Source organism: Colius striatus, chromosome 10 (assembly GCF_028858725.1).
Source record: "Colius striatus isolate bColStr4 chromosome 10, bColStr4.1.hap1, whole genome shotgun sequence".
Lineage (NCBI taxonomy): Eukaryota > Metazoa > Chordata > Aves > Coliiformes > Coliidae > Colius > Colius striatus.
The window spans coordinates 19,718,530-19,738,019 of record NC_084768.1 but is presented as its reverse complement, the minus strand read 5'-3'; the positions used below and the strand labels follow the sequence as shown (position 1 = coordinate 19,738,019).

General features: G+C 40.8%; 1 protein-coding gene across 9 annotated transcripts in view; it reads left to right on the top strand.

The window, feature by feature from the left end:
* Positions 1-19,490, top strand: part of RASAL2 (RAS protein activator like 2) — a 187,673-nt gene that overhangs the window by 58,477 nt on the left and 109,706 nt on the right. For 2 of the 9 annotated variants that reach the window (XM_062004130.1, XM_062004128.1), the window contains exon 1: positions 649-1,445. The exons of 5 other annotated variants lie outside the window; for them this stretch is intronic. In XM_062004130.1, coding sequence (XP_061860114.1) covers positions 851-1,445 — 595 coding nt within the window. In that variant the 5' untranslated portion in view covers positions 649-850. Of the gene's footprint in view, positions 1-647; positions 1,446-19,490 lie in introns of those variants that run through there. 2 more of the 9 variants (XM_062004131.1, XM_062004129.1) reach the window with 2 other exon arrangements.

The window sequence follows — 19,490 nt, the reverse complement described above, 5'->3', positions numbered from 1 at the left end:
TTGCTTTGGTCCATGTTTGCTGAAGTCCCACCCTCTCTTCCCATTTCTCCTCCCCTTTACTTATTTCCCTTCAGTGTATTTACACTCTCAGTACATTAAGTTGCAGCATTTCTTCTTCGTACTCCATTCCTTCTCTTTGTTCTCTGGGGCTTCCAGCGCTCGATTCTGCTCAGTCTATTTTACCTCTCTCTAAAAGGCAACTCTGAGGTATTCTTAAGTGCGATGAAGTACCTGTGGTAAATATAAACCCTAGGAATCATCTTTATGTTGTATATAACCTCATACTTAACTATATATATCTCTATATATCTACATATCTAACTATACACTTTACTACTTAACTGAAGAACATACTGTGCATGGCTCTCAGTTGAGTATTGCCATTTTTTAATGCTTTTCTGAAACTGCAGTGACTCTAAAGTCACATGTAAGTACTTTTGCATTCTTTTTTTTTTTTTTTTAAACAAATCTTTAATGTAGACTGAAAAAAACGTGTGATTGGCTCAGAACACCATTGTGGGTTTTCATGGCTGAGCTCTTTTAGTCATTTCCTGAAAGCTTGGTGCAGAGATGTGACAGCGCAGGAAGCGGCAGCAAGCTTAGCAAGGCTTTATGTGCCGTTAGAAGTCGGCTTGCTAATAGGTGAGGGTACGTCCCTCTTGCCGAGATGTAGAAATACCTGGTGCTGGGATCGATGTGCAAGATCTTCAGGAAGACTCTCTGCTGTCTTGCCATTTCCAGGGATGAACAAAGTGATCGGGGCTTTAAAATGGTGAGTGAGGAACTACAGCTATATGACTATTAAGTGACAAGGAATGTAAGTTAAGCACTGAAATTCAAGGGGTGGAAAATGGATGCTTTCAAAAAGCACTATAGTCTCTCTCCCAGGACCTTCAGAAGATCATTGTCAGAACACGATGCTGGCACTGCTGCCTTGAAGGACTATCATTGGTACCACCAAATGAAAAGCAAGAAGATGAATAAACAAATGAGTTTTGACCCAGAGAAACCTCTTGAAGCGTACAGGTGGCAGACACATCCTCGGCTTCCCTGGAGGATAAGCAAAAGAGAGGGCTCTTGCAGCCTGAAAGGGGCATACAATGATCCAAGTCTTGCCAAAAGTTCTGCAAATGTGCATGCTGCTAGTGCTGATGATCTCCATGAAGACCCCACAGAAACACTTTTCCAGGCAAGGACAAGACCGCTTCGTGTTCCCTTCAACCGCTCCCTGTCTGAACCTGTGCCACACGTTGGGAACAGGAATGCAAAGCCATTTCTTCAAGCTGTGCATTCGGTGGACTCTGAACAGCAGGGCTATTTCATCCGTGGGATTTTCTCCTCTCTCTCAAGTGGCTTTTCAAAGATAATGAATCGAAAAGGAGAGCTTGGAATTGAGTCAGTAAATGAAAGGAAGTCAGATGATAATCAAATTGAGTTGAGTACAGGTAATGAACTCATTTGCCTTTTGTTCTACTTCTATTTGTGTAACAGGTGAGTGTAGTGAGACGTTTGGGACATATACGTGTTTAAAGTGTTTTTTAACTTTATTTTGTTATTTAGTTTTGTTTCATTAATGTGACATTGACAACTCTTTGATACTCTATCTTAAATTTTAAAAAAGCAACTGAAAAGGGCCTTTTTCAATAAGGAAGTGTTGTGAGATGTTTTGGTGTGTGCTTAAAAACTTGAGAGGTCCCTTTAAAACAACCATCATCTGGTGAAAGCAGTAGCACCCTTTGTGTGTGTGTGGTGTATGTGTAGTCCTGCAAGCATGGTAGCCTCAGTGGTGTTGTAGTGCCCTGATTGAGATATCGAGCCTGCTACTGTAAATGAAGTAAATGAAGGGAGAAGGAGAGCTTAAGCTGTTTTTTGAACAGTGTTCAAGACAATGGAACAGATCTAGTTCCTCATTCTAGATTCATTGTTTCGTAATCAACCAGCTAAATTGATGGCTGCTTTCTGGTAGATGCCAAGGACAGCAGCATTGCAAAGGTTTAGCCAGCTGGGATTGAAGTCAGCAAGATGTGAGTCTGAGATGTCTTTTAAATCTGCCCTGGTGATAATAACGCTTGTTGCACAACAACACAGTGTTGAAGCAGATAAAGAAAAAGAGAGAAAAAGGAGGCTACCCTGAACCAGGTAACTGATAATGCTTTGAAAAATACCACAAAGTTGAAATTTTTAATAAAACCAAAAGTCAACAGCAGTTTCCAGAGTCCTCTGGATTATTATTTTCAAAACCCAGTAACATCTGGATCCAGTTGAGAGTGCTGGACAAGTCATCACTATTCAAAAAAACTCAGCTTAGTAGTAGTGGTGAAAGAAGAATTTACTCTGACTACAAGGGCAGTCAATTTTTCAGTCACAGTGGAATGTCCCTGACGGGTTTATGTTTGCTGCTGGAAGCAGTCACGTTGCTTTAAACCAAAAACAAATGGCCAAAGAGAAGAAATAACCAAGGAGGACTGTATCTGTTCAAATGTAGTTACATACAGTTGCTGACGTGTTTCTCCAAGACTTTTCTCACTTGAAATTTGTTTTGATGACATGTTAAATTGCATGGAATTCATAGAGAGAAAGAAAAAAAGTAATAGAACTAGTTTGGAGTTTGGTTTTGGTTTGGGTTTTCTTCTTTCCTGTTGAAGGCTTCTTGTTAAGGGATTGATTGATCTGTTTCTTTCTCTCCTCTAGAGTCATACACATAAGAAACAAAGATCTCTATTGCAGGCTCCTAATGTTGCTAAGACCTCTTGAGAGACTGAATTAAGGTGTCTTCTGCTGATCAGTGTATGTCAGTAAGCTATACTAGGAGGATATTCTGTGTGATAGAATATGTGTGTTTGGATCAAAGTGTCACAGTATGTGAAGGGCAGAGCATGCTGTAGTTCTGGTTTTTTCCCTCTCTTCTGGTGACTGGTTCTCTCATAACTGTCAGTCTGATCAGGCTATTGGGATGCTTTGCTTAGTAGCGTGAAAAGTAAACAGAGGAAAAGGATTATTTGTGAGAAGCCACCACTTGGTAAATACTTTATGTCAGTTATGGGACAATTACAGGGCCTGTTGGCTCTTTGGAGTTGGACAAACCTTGCTCTCAGCCTGCCAAAACTGGTTTTGCAAAGACAGTCTCAGTTCAGGAACTGAGAGAAAAACAATGAGACTTTAGATTAAAAGTCACACTCTCTCAAGGGAGGAAGTTGTAGCTGGAAAGGTGTTTGTGGAAACAAGGTTGATGCAGTCACTAACAGAATTACCTGAAACAACCATGTCCTGCTTGGGCTACTGTCCATGGATCATGGAGCTTTTGGCTGAATGGACACCTCTGTTGTGTTTCTTTTCAGACTTTGCCTTATCAAAAGTTCAGCCTCTGATCTTCATCTGGACAACAGCTTAGGTTCACTTGGTAAGCCATACTGCTGAGTGGGATATACTACCATAGGACAACTAATTTCTTACCACTGGTTTTATTTTTCCTTAAAGAACTGCTGATCTTGCCAGAGTTACCTGGAGCTGCTGGGTAGAGTCCCTTGCCCCACACAATACTGTAGGCTGAGACCTGATGAAACAATGGCAAAACTTGTGAGCTCCTGGCCTTTAGATCTCAGGTTTGAGGGAGATACCTTGGAAATAAAAGAGATGAAAGAAAATATAAGTAGTCTGTTCTTCAACTGCAGTCTAAATGCTCAGAAGTAATCAAATTTTCTGTTGTCCTTTCAAATACCACATGAGTTTATTTCTGAGATGTGGTCCCTGAATTGTCCACTGACAGTTTTGGTGATTAGGTGGGCAGAAGGTGTCTTCTCCTGCCTACTGTCCTAACTACTGTTCAAGGAAAAATAAAATTTAAAAAATAATAATTCTATTTCCAAAAGAGACAGAATTTGGGAATCCTCAGGCAACTGAAGTCCATGGGAAACGTGCTCAGGTGCTTTACTAGCCAAAAGATGATGTGAGACATAAGGTTTCTCCCAAGTATGCAAACAGTTTAACTTGAAAAAACTTGATCAAAGGTCTCCCAGGAAACATCTATTTGGACATAAATTCTTGTCACTAATACCCAAACCCAAGAGGACCTTGTCTGTGTTATAAAATACACTGTGGGAGAGGCGTGCTTTGAAGTTCAACCAGGAGAACATGGAGGCATGCTTTCTGTCTCATCCGTCCAAGGAGCTAAGCCCTTCACTTTCACAAGCTCACTTCATTAAAAGTATTTCCACTTTCCTCTGAAGTACTTGAAGATGCTGGACTTGTTAAAAGGTCATCTTTCTTCCAGTGCTTGCCTGGCCTCTTGTGTTTTGCTTCGTATCTGCAATAGAAATTGCAAAGGTTGGGTCATCTGCGTGGGTTTGTGTAGTGGTGGATGGAGTTTGTTAGTAGTTCCCTCTTCAAGAAATGGTTTCCTCCCAAAAGAGGATCGGTTGTTTGGGGTTTTTTTTGGCAACTTGAAGAGGGAAGTGGGATTTTAAAAGAAAAGGGAAAAAAAAAAATCTGGATGAATATTTTCCAGTTAGTCTCACAGTCTAGGAAGCATGTTCAGACACTGCTTCATTGAGCCTTGGCTGTAGAAATCACTGCTGGATGGACTCACTCATGCTCTTTGGTGATGAAAGGATGCTAGGCCTCAGGAGAGCTGCTTCCTTCAGCTCTGCCTAGAGCATTAGCGAGCTGCAGAGGTTCCCAAGGTGTGTGGCTGCAGTGAGCCTTGCAGGAGCAGGAGGGCAGAGGGAGTGGAGTGGATGGTCAGGGGGAAGAGCAGAGCTCTTTCCCAGCGTGCAGTGTGGGTCTTCACAGGAGAAGCCTGGGTCAGCTTTGGGTGAGAAAAGAAGTTCAGTTTAGTGATGGGCTTGGCAGTGTGAGGTTCGTGGTTGGACTCAATAAAGGTCTTTTCCAACCGTTATGATTCTAGGAAGTGCTTGTGGTGCCTAAATGCTGACTTCTGTCCACTTCTAGAGTCAGACATTTTTAACCACATTTACATTAGCATATGCAAAGCCTGAAGGTAAAAGGATTTATACTCAATATTAAGTTACTATTTATAACTTTTTAAATCTGAGAATTTGTAATTTCTAGTAAATGTATCAGCTTGAGGAAGAAGTGATAAACGTGTTGATTGTTCAGAAACAAGGTAAGGAAGGAGCTGTGCAGACAAAGCCTTGGATCCAAGGGTTGTAGGTGAGCTGCTGCACCTTTTCTATTATTGCTATTAGCAGCAGCCCTTTAACACTGTTGAGTTTGTGAGAGAGTTCTCAGATAACATTTATTTCACTGTTCCTTCTTATCTGGATCTTTGGGCAGTGCAAGTTTAATTGCAGATTGATGACAAAATAGTTCTTCTGTAGAATCAGGTACCAGTATCTTCCCTGGGTGTCTCTGGTTTGGTTTGGGGGCAGGGCAAAGAAGATAAACACTGGTTTCTTTTATTTATTGTGCGTTTAGCTTTCACAGTTGCTCTCACATTACAATTTTTTAAAGACACTTCTTCAGAATTACTTCCTTCTCTTTCTTCACCTGGATAAAGATATGTTTCTTCAATCTTTTAATTTTAATTCCATGCTTTAATTCATTTTATAGAGGGGGTTTTGTGCTGAGAGAGAAATAATATTTTATATCCTTGCTTTTCTGGAATTGATTTTAGGGGTTTTTATAGTCACTAAAGTTATTCAAACTCTATGCTCTTTTCAAGATCTTTACAGTCTAGATTCATTAAATTGTATATCTTACATCCTTTCCTATAAACTTATTTAGAGATTAATATTTTCACATTTATAACTCCAATTAAAGCCAAGACAGTTCCACATTCAATTTCTTTCATGGATTCCCAAGATATAAAACTATTTCTTCCTGTCTGTGATGGGAATTTATTATTTATTACTTATTGGAACAGCTTTTCTATTTTCATAATTTTAAAACCACTTTCTCATTGTAGAAGTCCATCTACTGACTCATGTTCCTCCACCCCCACATCTCTTTTGCACTTAAGTAGTTTATTTTTGGTGGGGTTTTTATTAAGGGCACTTTCACACAGTTGAGCTTATTCTGTAATTCACATATTCATTTAAGTGCTGTGCAAATACCAGTTTATATGCGTTCTGCTACAGTCCCCTCTGTTTCATGGCAGGGTGTTTCATGGCAAGTCTTAATGTTAAAACTCATTCACCTTTGGTTGTCAGAAGAGATTCAAGATTGCTGCTCATACCTAATCCCTACCTTGCACTAAAATGACTGTAGTTTTTTGGTAGAGTTATAACTATGAAAATAACAACTTGCAGTCAAGTATCAGTCTGTCTTTTTTAAAAAAACTGTAGTGCATGTCTTTGTGGTAGTAAATATTGTGTTACATGATATATTGAAAATGACAGGGGGTTTGGGGATGCACAGCAGAGTGTTTCTGGCATCTGACAGCTTTGAGTATTGTTTAGACACACCCCACTACCATCCTGCACCTCCAACTATTTCCTTTTGCAGGGGAGCCATGCCTGGTTCATCCCAAGCATTGTAATATTTAATGTGGGCAATAGACTAATACCATTCAGCTGAATATTTATGGACAGAACACAAGATAATTAGCCATAATATCTGAAGCTAATAAAATTGCACTTATCTGGTTTTAATTACACTTAATGGTGTCTGTAAGCAGGTAGTTATGCTCATTTCAGTCTTGACTGTTTTCATTTCTTGAATCCCCAGACCATTTTGTCTGAATCCAAAAATTAACGTTCAGTAGGATGAATGAGGACATTTATATTTGTAAGAGCTATTTTCTGACTCATGAGATCACAGAAAAGTGAGTGGCAGAGGCTTGCAGAGCAGGCTGCTTTTTGTCAGTTTTGTGGTCCGTATCTGTGAGACTGCTGGGATGTTGCACTTCATGCCGCTTGTGCAGTGAAGGCTGACAGCTGGTGCGTGCAAGAATATTATCTGATTGCCTTGATCTTGAGAAATTATTGCATGGGAATTATCTGAGGGTAATTGTGTCCCAGAGATGTTTTGTACTACATTTTCTTTGCAGGGAGATAGGGGTTGAAGAGGTGCAGCTTTCCTTGGAGGCAGCCAAAGAGTGAAAGTGTGGAGACTAGGAGGAAGGCTCCTGGTGAAGACTTGGGGTTTTGGTGGGAGAAGCTTTTCCTTTGATAACAGGCCAGACAAGTTCAAAAGGAAGTGGCTGGAGGAGGAAAAACAGTCTTTCCTTTCCAGAGGAGGATCTATGTCTGGAGTTGGATTTAGAATCCTTGGCAAAGCTTCACGTTTCAATTGTCCAGTCTCTGGAGAGAGAAATTTCATTTGCAAGATTCAACGGGTCAGGATCCCCAGGGAGGGGAATGTGCAATGCTCATGGTCTAAGGGGTATCTGCAGCATATCAGCACCTACCCCACAGCCAGGAGGGCAGCTGATCCTTGCAGTTCTCTTGAGAGGTAAGCAAGCCCAAGCTTAGGAAGGAAGTCTGAAAGAAACTGTGTTAGGCTTTTCTTAGAATTCTATATTCTTCTTAAAGATAGGACTAAAACACAGCTGTTGGAGTGTGCAGAAAGGGGAACTGTACCCAGTGGTTCAGCTGTTCTGAAAGACTCAGTCCCTGCTGAGCTTATTTGACACTGGGAAGGCGAGCCTTAAGGGCCTGTAGTGAGAGGCTAACTTCTCCTGTGCTCATCAAACTTTCTGCAGGCCAAGCTCCCTGGTTTGCATTTCCACAAATGCTGCCCGTCATGGAACTTGGCGTGAGATGAAAATTGCCTGCATGCTTACACAACAAGCACTTCCTAGGCACATTGACCTTTTTTGCCTTAAAATAACAAACCCAAAGGAAAGTATTTGGATTTTAAGTATTTTGGGATTTTTCCAAGTAATGAATGGTGTAGACTTGTAATGCTAACAATATGTGATTTAGGACTCAAAGCAGTGATGTTTTACAAGTAAACAAACATGTACAAGATTGTCTCAGTAGTATACCATTGCTTTTCTATAGACTTACTCAATTGCTTGCTTTAATTAACCTATATTATCGTTTCGCCTTATGCTTTCTGTGGTGATACTTTCTCCATGTTACTTATTCAAGAGACTCTTTAGACTCTCCTGAAATAAATACTTCGTAATCCTGTAAAACATCACTTGTTTAAAGGAAGCTGTTTATGTAAACAACAGGCTAATGCATTAAACTCTTGATATGTTAACATTGAAACCAACTGTCCTCTTGAGTGGTTTTGTTCTTACTATGAGGAAAGCTGAAGCTAGACATCTGGTCTTCTTTGGACTAGAGAGCTTTTTACAAGTTATGGGACTGCTTGTTCAAGTGAAGTAAAAAATATTTTGTACAGAGAAGGTGAAAGAAAATGACTGAAATAACTAGTTTCTCAAAGAAACTCATGTTTTAGAGAGCAGGCATTCTCTGTCTTTATTCCATGTGGGTGTAATGTGCAGGTTATTTTAATCTGCATATGATATAGGAACGTCCTTCTCAAAAACCACTTGTCTGAAACCTGATGCAAAGAGGAGACAGATTATTGGCAGCGGTGTGTGAGAACAGGTAGTCAGCAAATGCAGTTTTGCAGCTTGTATTTCTGTCAGCTGTCACCACACATCACTATTGATGCTGTCTTTAGGTTTGAAACCTGGGGGCTCAGATTTATTAGTTGATTTATTAGTCTTTTGTCTTTATATGAGATTTGAATTCTAGTTCTTGAGATATGTTTCTTTTGCAAAGCTCTCCATTTCTCTTCATCCCCCCTCTCCCCTCATTGCAGACAAATCCCTCTTTTTTAAAAAAGTTAAATGCAAGAAAGTATACTGCCAAGTCCACTGTCAAGTTGTAAGCAGACCTGCTTATTCATTCATGTCTGGCTTTAGCTGCTTTCTCATATTTTATAGGAGCTGAAGCACTTTCTTGCATCCCATACTCCGACTACTCCGGAGTAAAACCTTAAAATCTTCTGAGATTATTGCATAATTCAGTGAGGGTGAAATGATCAGAATTCTAGCTGTGTCTCATCCTAAGCTGAGTAGCTGTAGATTTTCATCTACTTATGTCTATGAGTTTACAATGCATTTTCATAGAAAAAATAAAAGCTCTCCTCATGTAGTCACTCCTAAGAGCAATTTTTCTCTATCAGTCGGTCATTTGACTGTTAGCAGTGACAAAGGTGCTTTAGCAAATTGTTTTGATAAATTGCTACCAAAAAGCTTTGTCAAACTTAAAGTTCTTGCAGTGTGTCTCCCATCTACCTTATACTCCTCTTAGCTCTGCACTCATACACAAGAGGCTCTATCAGCAACACTGTTCCAGGTAGTGCTGCTAAAAGAGCTACATGTGAGCAGAAGGTGAATACACAGATGTGAATAGCTCCCACTTGCCTACAGTCATCTCCTCTCAAGCAACACTTTTTTGATATTACTGATCAAGTATATTGGCTGTGTCCTGTATAAATAGCCTGTCTTAGTAATCACTTCCCTTGCGAGCTTTATTAAGCCATGAAGACTTGCATGCTTAATAGACCAAGATGCTAGTGTTGTCAGGCTGGGGTTGCTGAGTGTGTGGTTCTTAGCAAGGGCAGGCTCCTGGCTGCAGTGTGGTTTCCTGTCAGCCCTTCTGTAGCTTGATAAAACGAGTATGGTTCAAGCCACTGATGTCTTGAAATGACAGCCCTTTCCTTTATTGAGGTAGTACTAAATGATATTGAGACTTATAGAAAATAGGATTTTGTTTTGAGAAGTAGTGGGAAAGGAAGAGAGAATCATTGAAAGTCTGCTGTGATGGAGCCAAATCCTTTGTGTCAATGTTTGGTTTCATGATTTCTCATCATGACATCTACTCCCACTTGCATGTGTAACTGTCACATGAAGTAAGAGTCAAAGCTTACCATGTCTCAGTGTTAGAGATGACCTGTGTCTGTAAAAGCCTTTTAATCTGGAAGACCTGTCGAAAGCATAGGGCACCTAGGAAAGTGTTGAATACTCTGGCAGCGTAGGTGGTGTGAGGCCTTTGTGAATTTGTGGAGTTAGGCATTAAGAGGTTTATATATTTTTTACTGTTAATACATAATCTTAAAGAAATGGCTGAGTTAGTCACCCTGCTACTTCTAAAAAGTCAATGGGATGGCAGTGTACATAATTAATAAGTAAAGAGCAAACCAACGTATGTCAGTAAAAGGTGGTGCAGAATTTTCTTTATCTTGGTCCTGCAGAGACAAATTCTGTGTGTGGCCAAAATCAGGCTGCACACTCGCTGGGTGCTGGTGAGCACGAGTCAGAGTTCGGCAGTGCTGTGCTGCAGATAACTAGGCATCTCTGCTTGAGCGCTGCCACATGCTGAGCTCTTTGGTTTTCCTGTATCCCATACAGCACTGCTAATGACTGTGGTTTTTTGTCCTCCTTCTACAGATACATGACTGCTGCAGCCACTATTTTAGCTGTGCTAACAAGGTAGTTTTTAGCTGGCTTATCCTGAGCAGCAGGGAGCTCAAAGGTTGCTTCAAAACCTGCCTGAGGACCTCGTTACAGTGGCAGATCGTTAGCTCCTGCTTAGATAGACTCTAATAGCTGCAAAAGAGAAATAACTTTATAGGAAATAAGTTTTTTCCTTCATTGTGGAGTTTTTTTGAGCTTTCTGTGAATGCTACCCGTCTACAAAGAGAAGCGAAGGCCCTTAAATATAACTGCAAATGACACTGGGTTTGTGTGTGGGGAGTTACATGTGTAGAGGAGTTTTGAGTGACATTAACAAAAGACATGAATGGCTGAAATATACTAATTGAGAAATTTGTGTTTGCACTGCAAACAAAGACATTTATTTTGTGCATATGTAGCATCTTGAATTTGGTAGATCTTAGCTCAACAACAGCCTAGCTGTGCTATGCAGCATATGTGCTCAGACTTCTGACACCTTCCTACTGTTACTGTGGAAACTATAATTTCTAACTCTGGCCTTGCATGTCCCTGAAACAGGGCTTTTGGTTTTTTTTTTTTTTTCTCCCCTGCTATGGCAAAAGGGGACAAAGTCTGCAGCTGAGAAAGACTCCTGTACAGCATGAATGCAGATGGTGCACTGAGTGTTGTGCTTGAAGGGGAATCGCATGTTCAAATGGATGTAGGTGTATTTATTCTAATGATAAAGCTCCAGGTAGGCATATTGTATACATACTTAGACATAGGAACCTAAGGAGAACTAGCCTGAGAAATGGAAACTGTAGAATGCAAGGAGAAGAAAAACATCCTTACCAGGTCACATGTTTCTGAATCATCACGTATGTGGAGGGGAAAAAAGTGACAGCATAGAAGCTCTTCAGTTGTACTAGATGATTATTGTAGGTCCATTCCATTGAAATAGTCTATGTTTCTATGTTTCATCAGCCTCCCTCCCTGCCCCCAACAAGCCCAGGCAGAATTGAAAACACATATTCAGAGTGGAGTTTTCTATTAACTTCTGCATGGCTGTATAATTTCAAAGAGAAATGCTTCCAGGGTGATGATAGGTTTTGTCTACATCTGTAATGTCTCATTCGTCCTTGGATACCCAACAGCCTTCACTTTGTTTATTCAGAGGTGAGCAAACATGAAGCTGAATGTACTTTTCAATGATCAGTGTAAATCACCGTGAAAAATGGAAATCATTATAAGCTATATACACACATATGTATTTAGCAAGGTTTATTAGACCGATTGCTCCTAAACCTAGAGCTTGACTCCACTTATGTGCAGAGAATTCACAAAGAGACAGTCGTAGCCTAGGGACAGTGAAGTGTGGTCACTGATGGATAAAATAAAATTCAAGCCTGTTTGCATTTTAATGGATTTTAATCACATGAGAATTTTGGAGAGGATAAATAGATTTTTTTTCTTCTTTTTCTTTTCATCATTTTGTCTGATTCCTTCAGGGCTAGCAAAACTGGTCCCAGGTACCAAGACACCATTTCCAGTTCTTGTACTGTTGTTAAAAGAGGCTTTTACAAAGAGAAGGGATGTGCATGATCATCATTAGTCACTGAGAGGAGAACAAATAGTACTGGTCTGTAGATGTGTCAAGGAAAGCGGAGCTTAAAGCTTTTGGCAAACTAAGTAGTAAGGAGGAAATGAACAATACACCATGCATGTTTTTTATCACCAGAGAGTTACAAAAATAAGTTTGACATCCGTCAGGGCTTGGGAGTAAGGTACCATCCTGCTCTAATGATGTGGAAGCAGCACTGCCTGTCTTTAAAACTCTTGAAAGAAGGGAGTTGTTCCTTAATCTTTCACTCTTTGGTGCTGCCTCTCATCTGGTTGTCATTTCTGCTGTCTCTGACAAGATCTTCGTGTGTATTTTAAATGGTCTTGCTTTGTACTGTTAGCATGGGCCAGCTGATGTGCCGCTCCCTCCTGTGGCATGAGGGCCTCATTCATGCTTTATCAGCTGCTGCTGTTGCTTTTATCTGAAACTGATGAAACTGAAATCTGATTCCCTGAGTGTTAATATCGGGAATTTTTCCTTCAACCTCCCTGCCCCCCACCCCCCCCCAAAAAAAATTAAGAACTTAACTGCAAAGACAACTAAGTAGGGTATTTTGTGATAATACAGTCACTGGAAAAAAAAAGGGGGGGAGGGGAGCTGGAGGCACGGAGCAGGCTATATTTAAAATGCCAAGATATTTTATAACAGGCAGAAAATAGAGGAGCTCAAGTTTTTTGCCCTGTATTTTCTTTTGTTCTATCACTAAGTGGATGTTTGTGTCTGTTTACACCCTGATTTCATGTGTGTTTTGAAATCTCATTGTACTCAGTGGTGGAAAATTGGCTGCTTAAGTAAAGGCATGGTGAGGACAACTCTCTACAGTAGCTGGAAGGAAATGCTTCTCAAATTGTATTGTCCAAGTTGGTTCTAGTTAATAGTCTCTTGGGTACATGAACTTTCCTTACCTTCTCCACCCATCTTCTGGCAGCAAATAGAATTCTTAGGATTTTGATTTAAAAATAAATTAATTACAATCTCTGCTGCCCGTGTAAATTGCTTCCCAATAGGAGTGAAACGAATTTGAGTAATAACTCATAAAATCATTTGTGTGGCTTCATTATTCCTGCTGGGAGAGGAACCCCACAAAACAGTAACATAAAGCAAATCTTCAAACTGATTGAAAATTATTATATTTATTTAAAGATTCCTTTCTCCCTTTCCTTATGGTCTGGTTGGATTTACCATTACAAAATGCAGTTGTGCAGCAGAACTGCTAATTAGGTGTTATCAGTCTTGTTTCTGCAAGGTTATGACCTGTAAATTTCTGGTTAGCATTACTGTAGGAAAGACATTTTCATAGAATACTAGAATCAAATTGTTTCTCTGCACTGGTTATCCTTACAGGGTTAATTTGTTCTCCTTCCAGGATTTTGGAGATAAGCACTTGTGGCTGTACATTTCTTATAGAAGGAGGTTTGGAGGTCTGCTCTGGGGGTTTCATGATAATGGTTTAGAAAACCTACTGCAGGGAAAACATTTGGAAATAAGTGCATATTTGCACTTAAGGGACTTGTAGCATTACCACTAAGTACCAGACAAATCAGCTAAAAAGCAGGGTAATGACTAATGAGAGATCTGATCCTCACAAGCTTTACATTCTGCAGGTTTGGGGAATGTAGCAGGAGTAAGAAGGAAAAACTAAGCAAGCGTGGGCTCTAGCATGGAGGATGGTTGGGGCAAGGATGTGGGGTTGGCTTTATTCTTCATACTGGAGAAAGAAGTAAACATATTAAATATAGAGAAAACATAGTTGAAGAATCCCTGAAATGCTGCACCCTTGCTACAAATCCTTTTAATTAGCTAGCCCATCATCAAAGGATACATTAATCATGCTTATTTGGCTTTGCCAAAAGCTTGGTAAACCTGCTCCACCTGTTTTGGTGGTATCTCAGGAGCCTTGATCTCAGCATGGCTAAGATGTCCAAATTGAGCTGGCCTACGAGAATGAATTTCCCCTCACACAGTGTTAGCTCAGCACTTGCAATTTCTTTGCCCTGGCAATACTCTTCCAGTATTGCCTCTTTCTTTCACAGCTAGTTTCCCTCAACATCATATAGAGTAGGCAAGAAGAAAGGAATCCTATTTTGAAATTCCAGAACAAAGCTGAGGTTTGATTTGCAAATATTGACATCATGTTTCAATAAGGAGAGCAAAGTGCTGTGAGTCGGGAGAGTCCTGAGCCTTCAGTGTCCCGCCTTGAGCGAATTGGTGGTGACTTCCCTATGTTTAACCCAAGTGGATTTTTCTCCAGACACCACCTTTCCCTCTAAAAAACCCAGGTACAACAGCTGAGTTAAATTACAAAGGGAAACTAACCTCATATAACCTGTAACTAAAGGTTAAAGGCTAGACCTGATAAAAGAAGTATGACAGCTTGTTACCTCGCTGTACTGGATTAAGTGTGGTATTCAGATTATTTGAAATAAGACATCTCTTTGCATATATCTAAATACGGCTCAGAATCCTCATTACACAATCTGGTCTCTTTCCTCTAAAATTTTGTGTCTCAACCATCTTTACAGGATGGAAAAAAATCCAGTCTTTCATATATTAGAGTTGCATTATGAGATGCATGATGACTGTTCAGTTATTGAGGAGAAAAATGGAATAGAGAGTATTCTGGGGCTTTTGTGTGGGGTTTTGTTTTTAAGTAGGTCAAGTGAACAAATTGGTGTATAATAGCTGGTTCCAGGTTCTGAAAACATTTTGAAGATGCCAGAAGGAAGCAGAGTGGGTCTTTTTAAATAGCATGGGGAGTACTGGAGGGCTTCTTTTGCATTATATTTGAATCCCTTGAGGTGGTCCCTTACTAAATCATTTGTTTTAAATGGTTAAAATAAGAAAGCTATGTTTAGCCTATATGCCTGAATGACCTGGATCATAGGCAAAAAAATGCACATCCTTGCAATAGATTTTAGTGTCCTGTGAACTGTCTCTTCGACAAGGGAAATAAACTTGTCTCTCTGAGACATCACTGGTGGTTGGAACTCCTTTTCCCAAAAGTCTGTTGAGGGAAAAAAAATCTACAGTCCAAAAAAAGCCTCTGATCACTGCTATATACTCAGGCTTCAAGAAATGTTCAGGTTGAAAATAACTAACAGAGCACAGCAGCAACAGGCTGTGCAGTGATGCTAGGATGACTGAGCATTTAAAACTCCTAGATCTGAAGGAGCATCATGTGAGAGCTTTGTGCCTAGTATTTTTTGTTATTATTATTGTTACTGAATTTTGTTTTTCATTGCTTCTCGTTTCTTACCATGAAAACCACCACATACGGGGAGGACTGTTTTCTGAGACCACAGAAGCTGTGTTTCTGTAGAGGTATGTTTAAGGGAAGGAGAATTCAGCAATCCTGACATTTCTCCGAGAAGTTTAGTTTATAGGTTGAGACTGTTTAGATCAGTGACAAAGAATATATCTCTTTCCTTGAAGGAAAGCCAAAAATGAAGCTTTTAAAAAGAAGTAGCCTGCATAGTGTCATTTAAACTGCTTGTGAAAGTCTGAGAGACTGTGTGTTTGTTTTTCAGTTGTTCAACTTGAACTTGTTGTGGTCACTATCTCATCACCTTGTCTGTTCCTGTGGCTTGTTCTTGTCTGCAGAAAGACTTCTCGACCTTTTGCTCTTCTCACACCTCCTTCCTTGGCAGAAGAAAGCAAAAGGGTATTGCTGTCTTCAAACTGGTCTGTGACAGATGAATGTCAGCTGGTTGATGCCTCCTTGGCAAGTGTGGTGGGGGGGTTAAAGCTGTGTTTTGAACCTTGGGCAATGGTGCTTTTGCCAAGGTCTGTGCACCGCTTGTGGAACATATATGTTTAGCTTTGACTACAAGTATATGAGAACATTTTTGTGCACCCCAAAGATGTGCAGGAACTGAGCTTTTAAATGGTTAGTTGTTTTGTTGTTGAGTGGGTTTTTTTCACAGCTGCCCTGGACAAGGTCCTTTTTAACTTCAGGATGCTTTTCCTCTAGTCTTCTTCTTGTGCTGCTGCCAAGAATAAAGAGGGAGCAGCCCAGTCTGGATGCTTGTTGCTGAAGAGGCTGTGAGATGGAGATTAGGGGTTGATGAGAGCAAGCATTACAGAGAAAAGGAGGAAGAATGTAGAGTTGGGTAAGAAAAGAACCATGCATAAATTAAGAGGGAAAACTGCAGATTTTTTTTCTCCCACGAATAATGAAGTTTTCTGCTATTCTCCATTTTGCACTTCCTAAACCTCTCATGAAAGCTTCTCCTTGCTTTGGAGAGAAGTGTCACTTGAGAATCTTCTCAGAACTTGGCAGCTATGTGATAGGGTCATGTAATCTTTTGTAATCCTCTCTACAGGTTTGTAATAACCATTTCTGTTTTGGGATTCCAAAGCATTTTGTGGGCCAAGTGGGAATTTTAAATGTGAGAGAAAAATGTACTTAATATTCAGGAGCAAAGATGAGTGGTCCAGGGCAGGGAACGAGCGCTCAATAAGAAGGAAGGAAAACCTGCTTGTATGGTAGGAAGAGTCACAGCGATGGTTTTGAGTGACTGCAGCGTTATTTGAAATCTCGGGTATCCTGGGAACCCAATTGTGTTTTCACATAGATAGGAGCTTCTGTTGTGGTGATGTCATGAGATTTACAGGGCTGCACAATGAGCCGCTTGTTTGCAGGCACACATGGGAGGCTGGGCTGAGCGTGAAGCGCACCTGCGTGTTTTGTAAGGTTCCCACCTTGATTGGGTTGTGTTTTCAGGTTCCACTTGTTGAGCTACGAGGTGCGCAGATGATTGAATGATTTGAGGTTGCTGGCACCAATCCCTTCGAGAAGGTGCTGATGTCTCCTGATAGACACATCTGTCACACTGTCTCTCATGAACCTGGCTGAGTACAGACCATGGGAACAGGGCTGGAGACACAGGCGCAGCGAGGGAAGCGAAGATCAATTGCCCTTTGTAAGTTTAGCAATTGGCTGTGCTGCAACTAAGAGGCTTAGAGGAGCTCAACAGTGTTCAAGCTAATTGGCAGCCTTAAACTGCTGTTAAGAACACCCACACCTTTTCCTCAAAGAAGCTGCACAGTGACAGCAAGCTGGTGTGACTTTCCGCTTTCTAATCAGAATTACTCTGCCAGACCAATTTTAGCTTTATGCCTAATTTTTGCTTCTGCTGCTGGCTCCTTAGCTCTCATTTTTCAGGGCTTTGTAGGAAAGCTCGAGATGTTGGCACACTCAGCATCTTCTCACTAAACTACTCGTAAGATTTTAAGACTTGTGGTTTCTTTTTTGGAACGATTCCATGATTTTTCGCTTTTGAAAATAAAATCATGGTGAAACTGCTCGCACGGCTGTGGCCTGAATTTGTGCTGTAGAGCTTCTGCAGAGCACTTGGGTACCAGGGAACACTGAGCCCTTTTAGCAAATAGTAGGAGCTGAGAGTGGTAAACATGTTAGCACAGGCCTCTGGATAGGTTTGAGGTTTGAATCACATGTGTTAGAAGGAAATGAGAGGAGAAATCTTGGCTGATCTTTGCTGTAGTCTCAGCCTTGGTGTGAAACTATGGAGCTTTTGATAGGCGAAGTGATGACGTTTCAAGTGCAGGACAGATGTACCGACTCAGGACCAAGTTAAATTAGCAGAAGCCATCTGGGAGCTCAGCTGGGGGAGTGAGCTTGCTGTACCATGCTCACTACTCGCCCTCTCTTGTACAAACAAGTCAAATCTCTCCTAGGGAAGGAACAAAAGGAATTATGTCAGCAACAGTGAGGAGAGGCAGCAAGAGCTCATCCTTCTGGGAGATGCCAGGCTCCTTGAACAGTAGCATTCTGTGTTTTGTCTCCTGCCAGTTGCAAAGGAGAGAGCCTTTGGCTGCCTATCAGGCATTCACTCAGCTGACAGCTTAGCCTTTCCCACGTAAAAATTGCTCCTTACGTATTTTTAAATGCAGAAAACGTATGGGAAATTGAAGAATCTGTCTTGGTAGTGGGCAAAACATTGACGCTGACTCTGAGCTTTAAAGGTCAATCTTGCTTTCTCTGTGTTGAGACTGCTGCACGTGAGAAATTCCAAGCAGAAAGGCAGCCCTTCTCCCACCCCATCACAGATCTCATTGAGGCTTTCCAGCAGCTGGGGGAAAAAAAAAAACTGTGCTCATATCTGCTTGCTGAAGAGACTCATAGTCCTTATTCCAAGGAGGAGGAAAACCTCAAAACCTTACCTAGGAGCAGCAGATACCTTCAGACTCCTCAACTCTAAATTTAAGGGATTTCTTCACCCAGAGTTGCCACACTGATGGTAGGGAAGTGGAAGCACGCATATTAAGCATACAAATTGCCATAGTGATATTTATATGAGGATACAGGACATGAAAACTATACCTGACTGAAGAGTTTTTACATGAGTCTGACTGTGGCATATGAAGTTCTCCATTGGGATAATGGAAAACCAGTTTTCAGACTGTGCCTGATCACTGCCACTCAATAAAATAGTGGAAAGTCAATAGGTTAGATTGGCAAGATTGTCCTATATTAGAAAAATTAAAGCTCTTGTGAAGAATTCGTGTTTCAGTGCCAAGAGCATTAGAATCTGAGACAGTCATGGCCGTGGGCATGGCTCCTGCCAGCTTCTAAAATACTGTTTTCACCTACTTAAACCTTTTATGGCTTTATTCTATGCAGAATGGATTTTCCAGGTAGTGTTTTGGCTGTGACTAGTTCATGTGAGAACTTTTGAGATCCCTAAAATCCAATGGTTTGACTAAGCTTTCTTTACCTCATACCCATGATATTAGGTTTCCATATAAGAATTTGGTTATCACTGGGTGCAGCTGCTGGAGGAGAGCAACTGGATTCAGCTGAGTGGAGGGCTAGTCCTTGCATGTGTAAAGAAGTTTGTTGAGCCATTGTTGAAGTTTGTTGCAGCTATTAAATATAACAAAGTATTCACAGTGGATACCTCTGTAATAATGTTCCACATAAATAGCATGCCTCTCACCCCAAAGGATCTGTTCATGCTTTCTACACTTAAAGCTTCACCAGAGAGATCTGCTGCTAGCTGTGAAAACACAGATACCTGTTAGCTGAAATGGAGCCATGCCACACGGTGATTTAGAGGGGCGAGTGAGCAATGCTGTATTTCTAAGTAGCTACAGGAAGCTTCCTCGAAAACCTGCAGTCATTGCCCATATTGTGGAATAATGGATTTATTTCCATAATGTTTACTGGTCATACCTCTTAAGTATATGTGGTTCAGAGAAGAATTAACCCTAAAAATGTAATATTTTATCTGTAGTGTGCGAGTCTCTGTGGTACCAGACACAGTATTTGTTGAGTTCTTATCATACAATTACTCATGAGCATTGTATGTTCCGTGTTGGGACAGTGTGGTGATTGTCCATATTTGGAGCATGACTATCCTCTCCTCCCAAGTGAGTTTGTGCATCAAGACAGGTTTTCTTCTGATAGTGTCTGTCTGCAGTCCTGCTTGGATCAGAGACTATTGCATACCACCGGGAGTTGGTTTGAGAAATAAGAAACGTAAACAAAAGCAT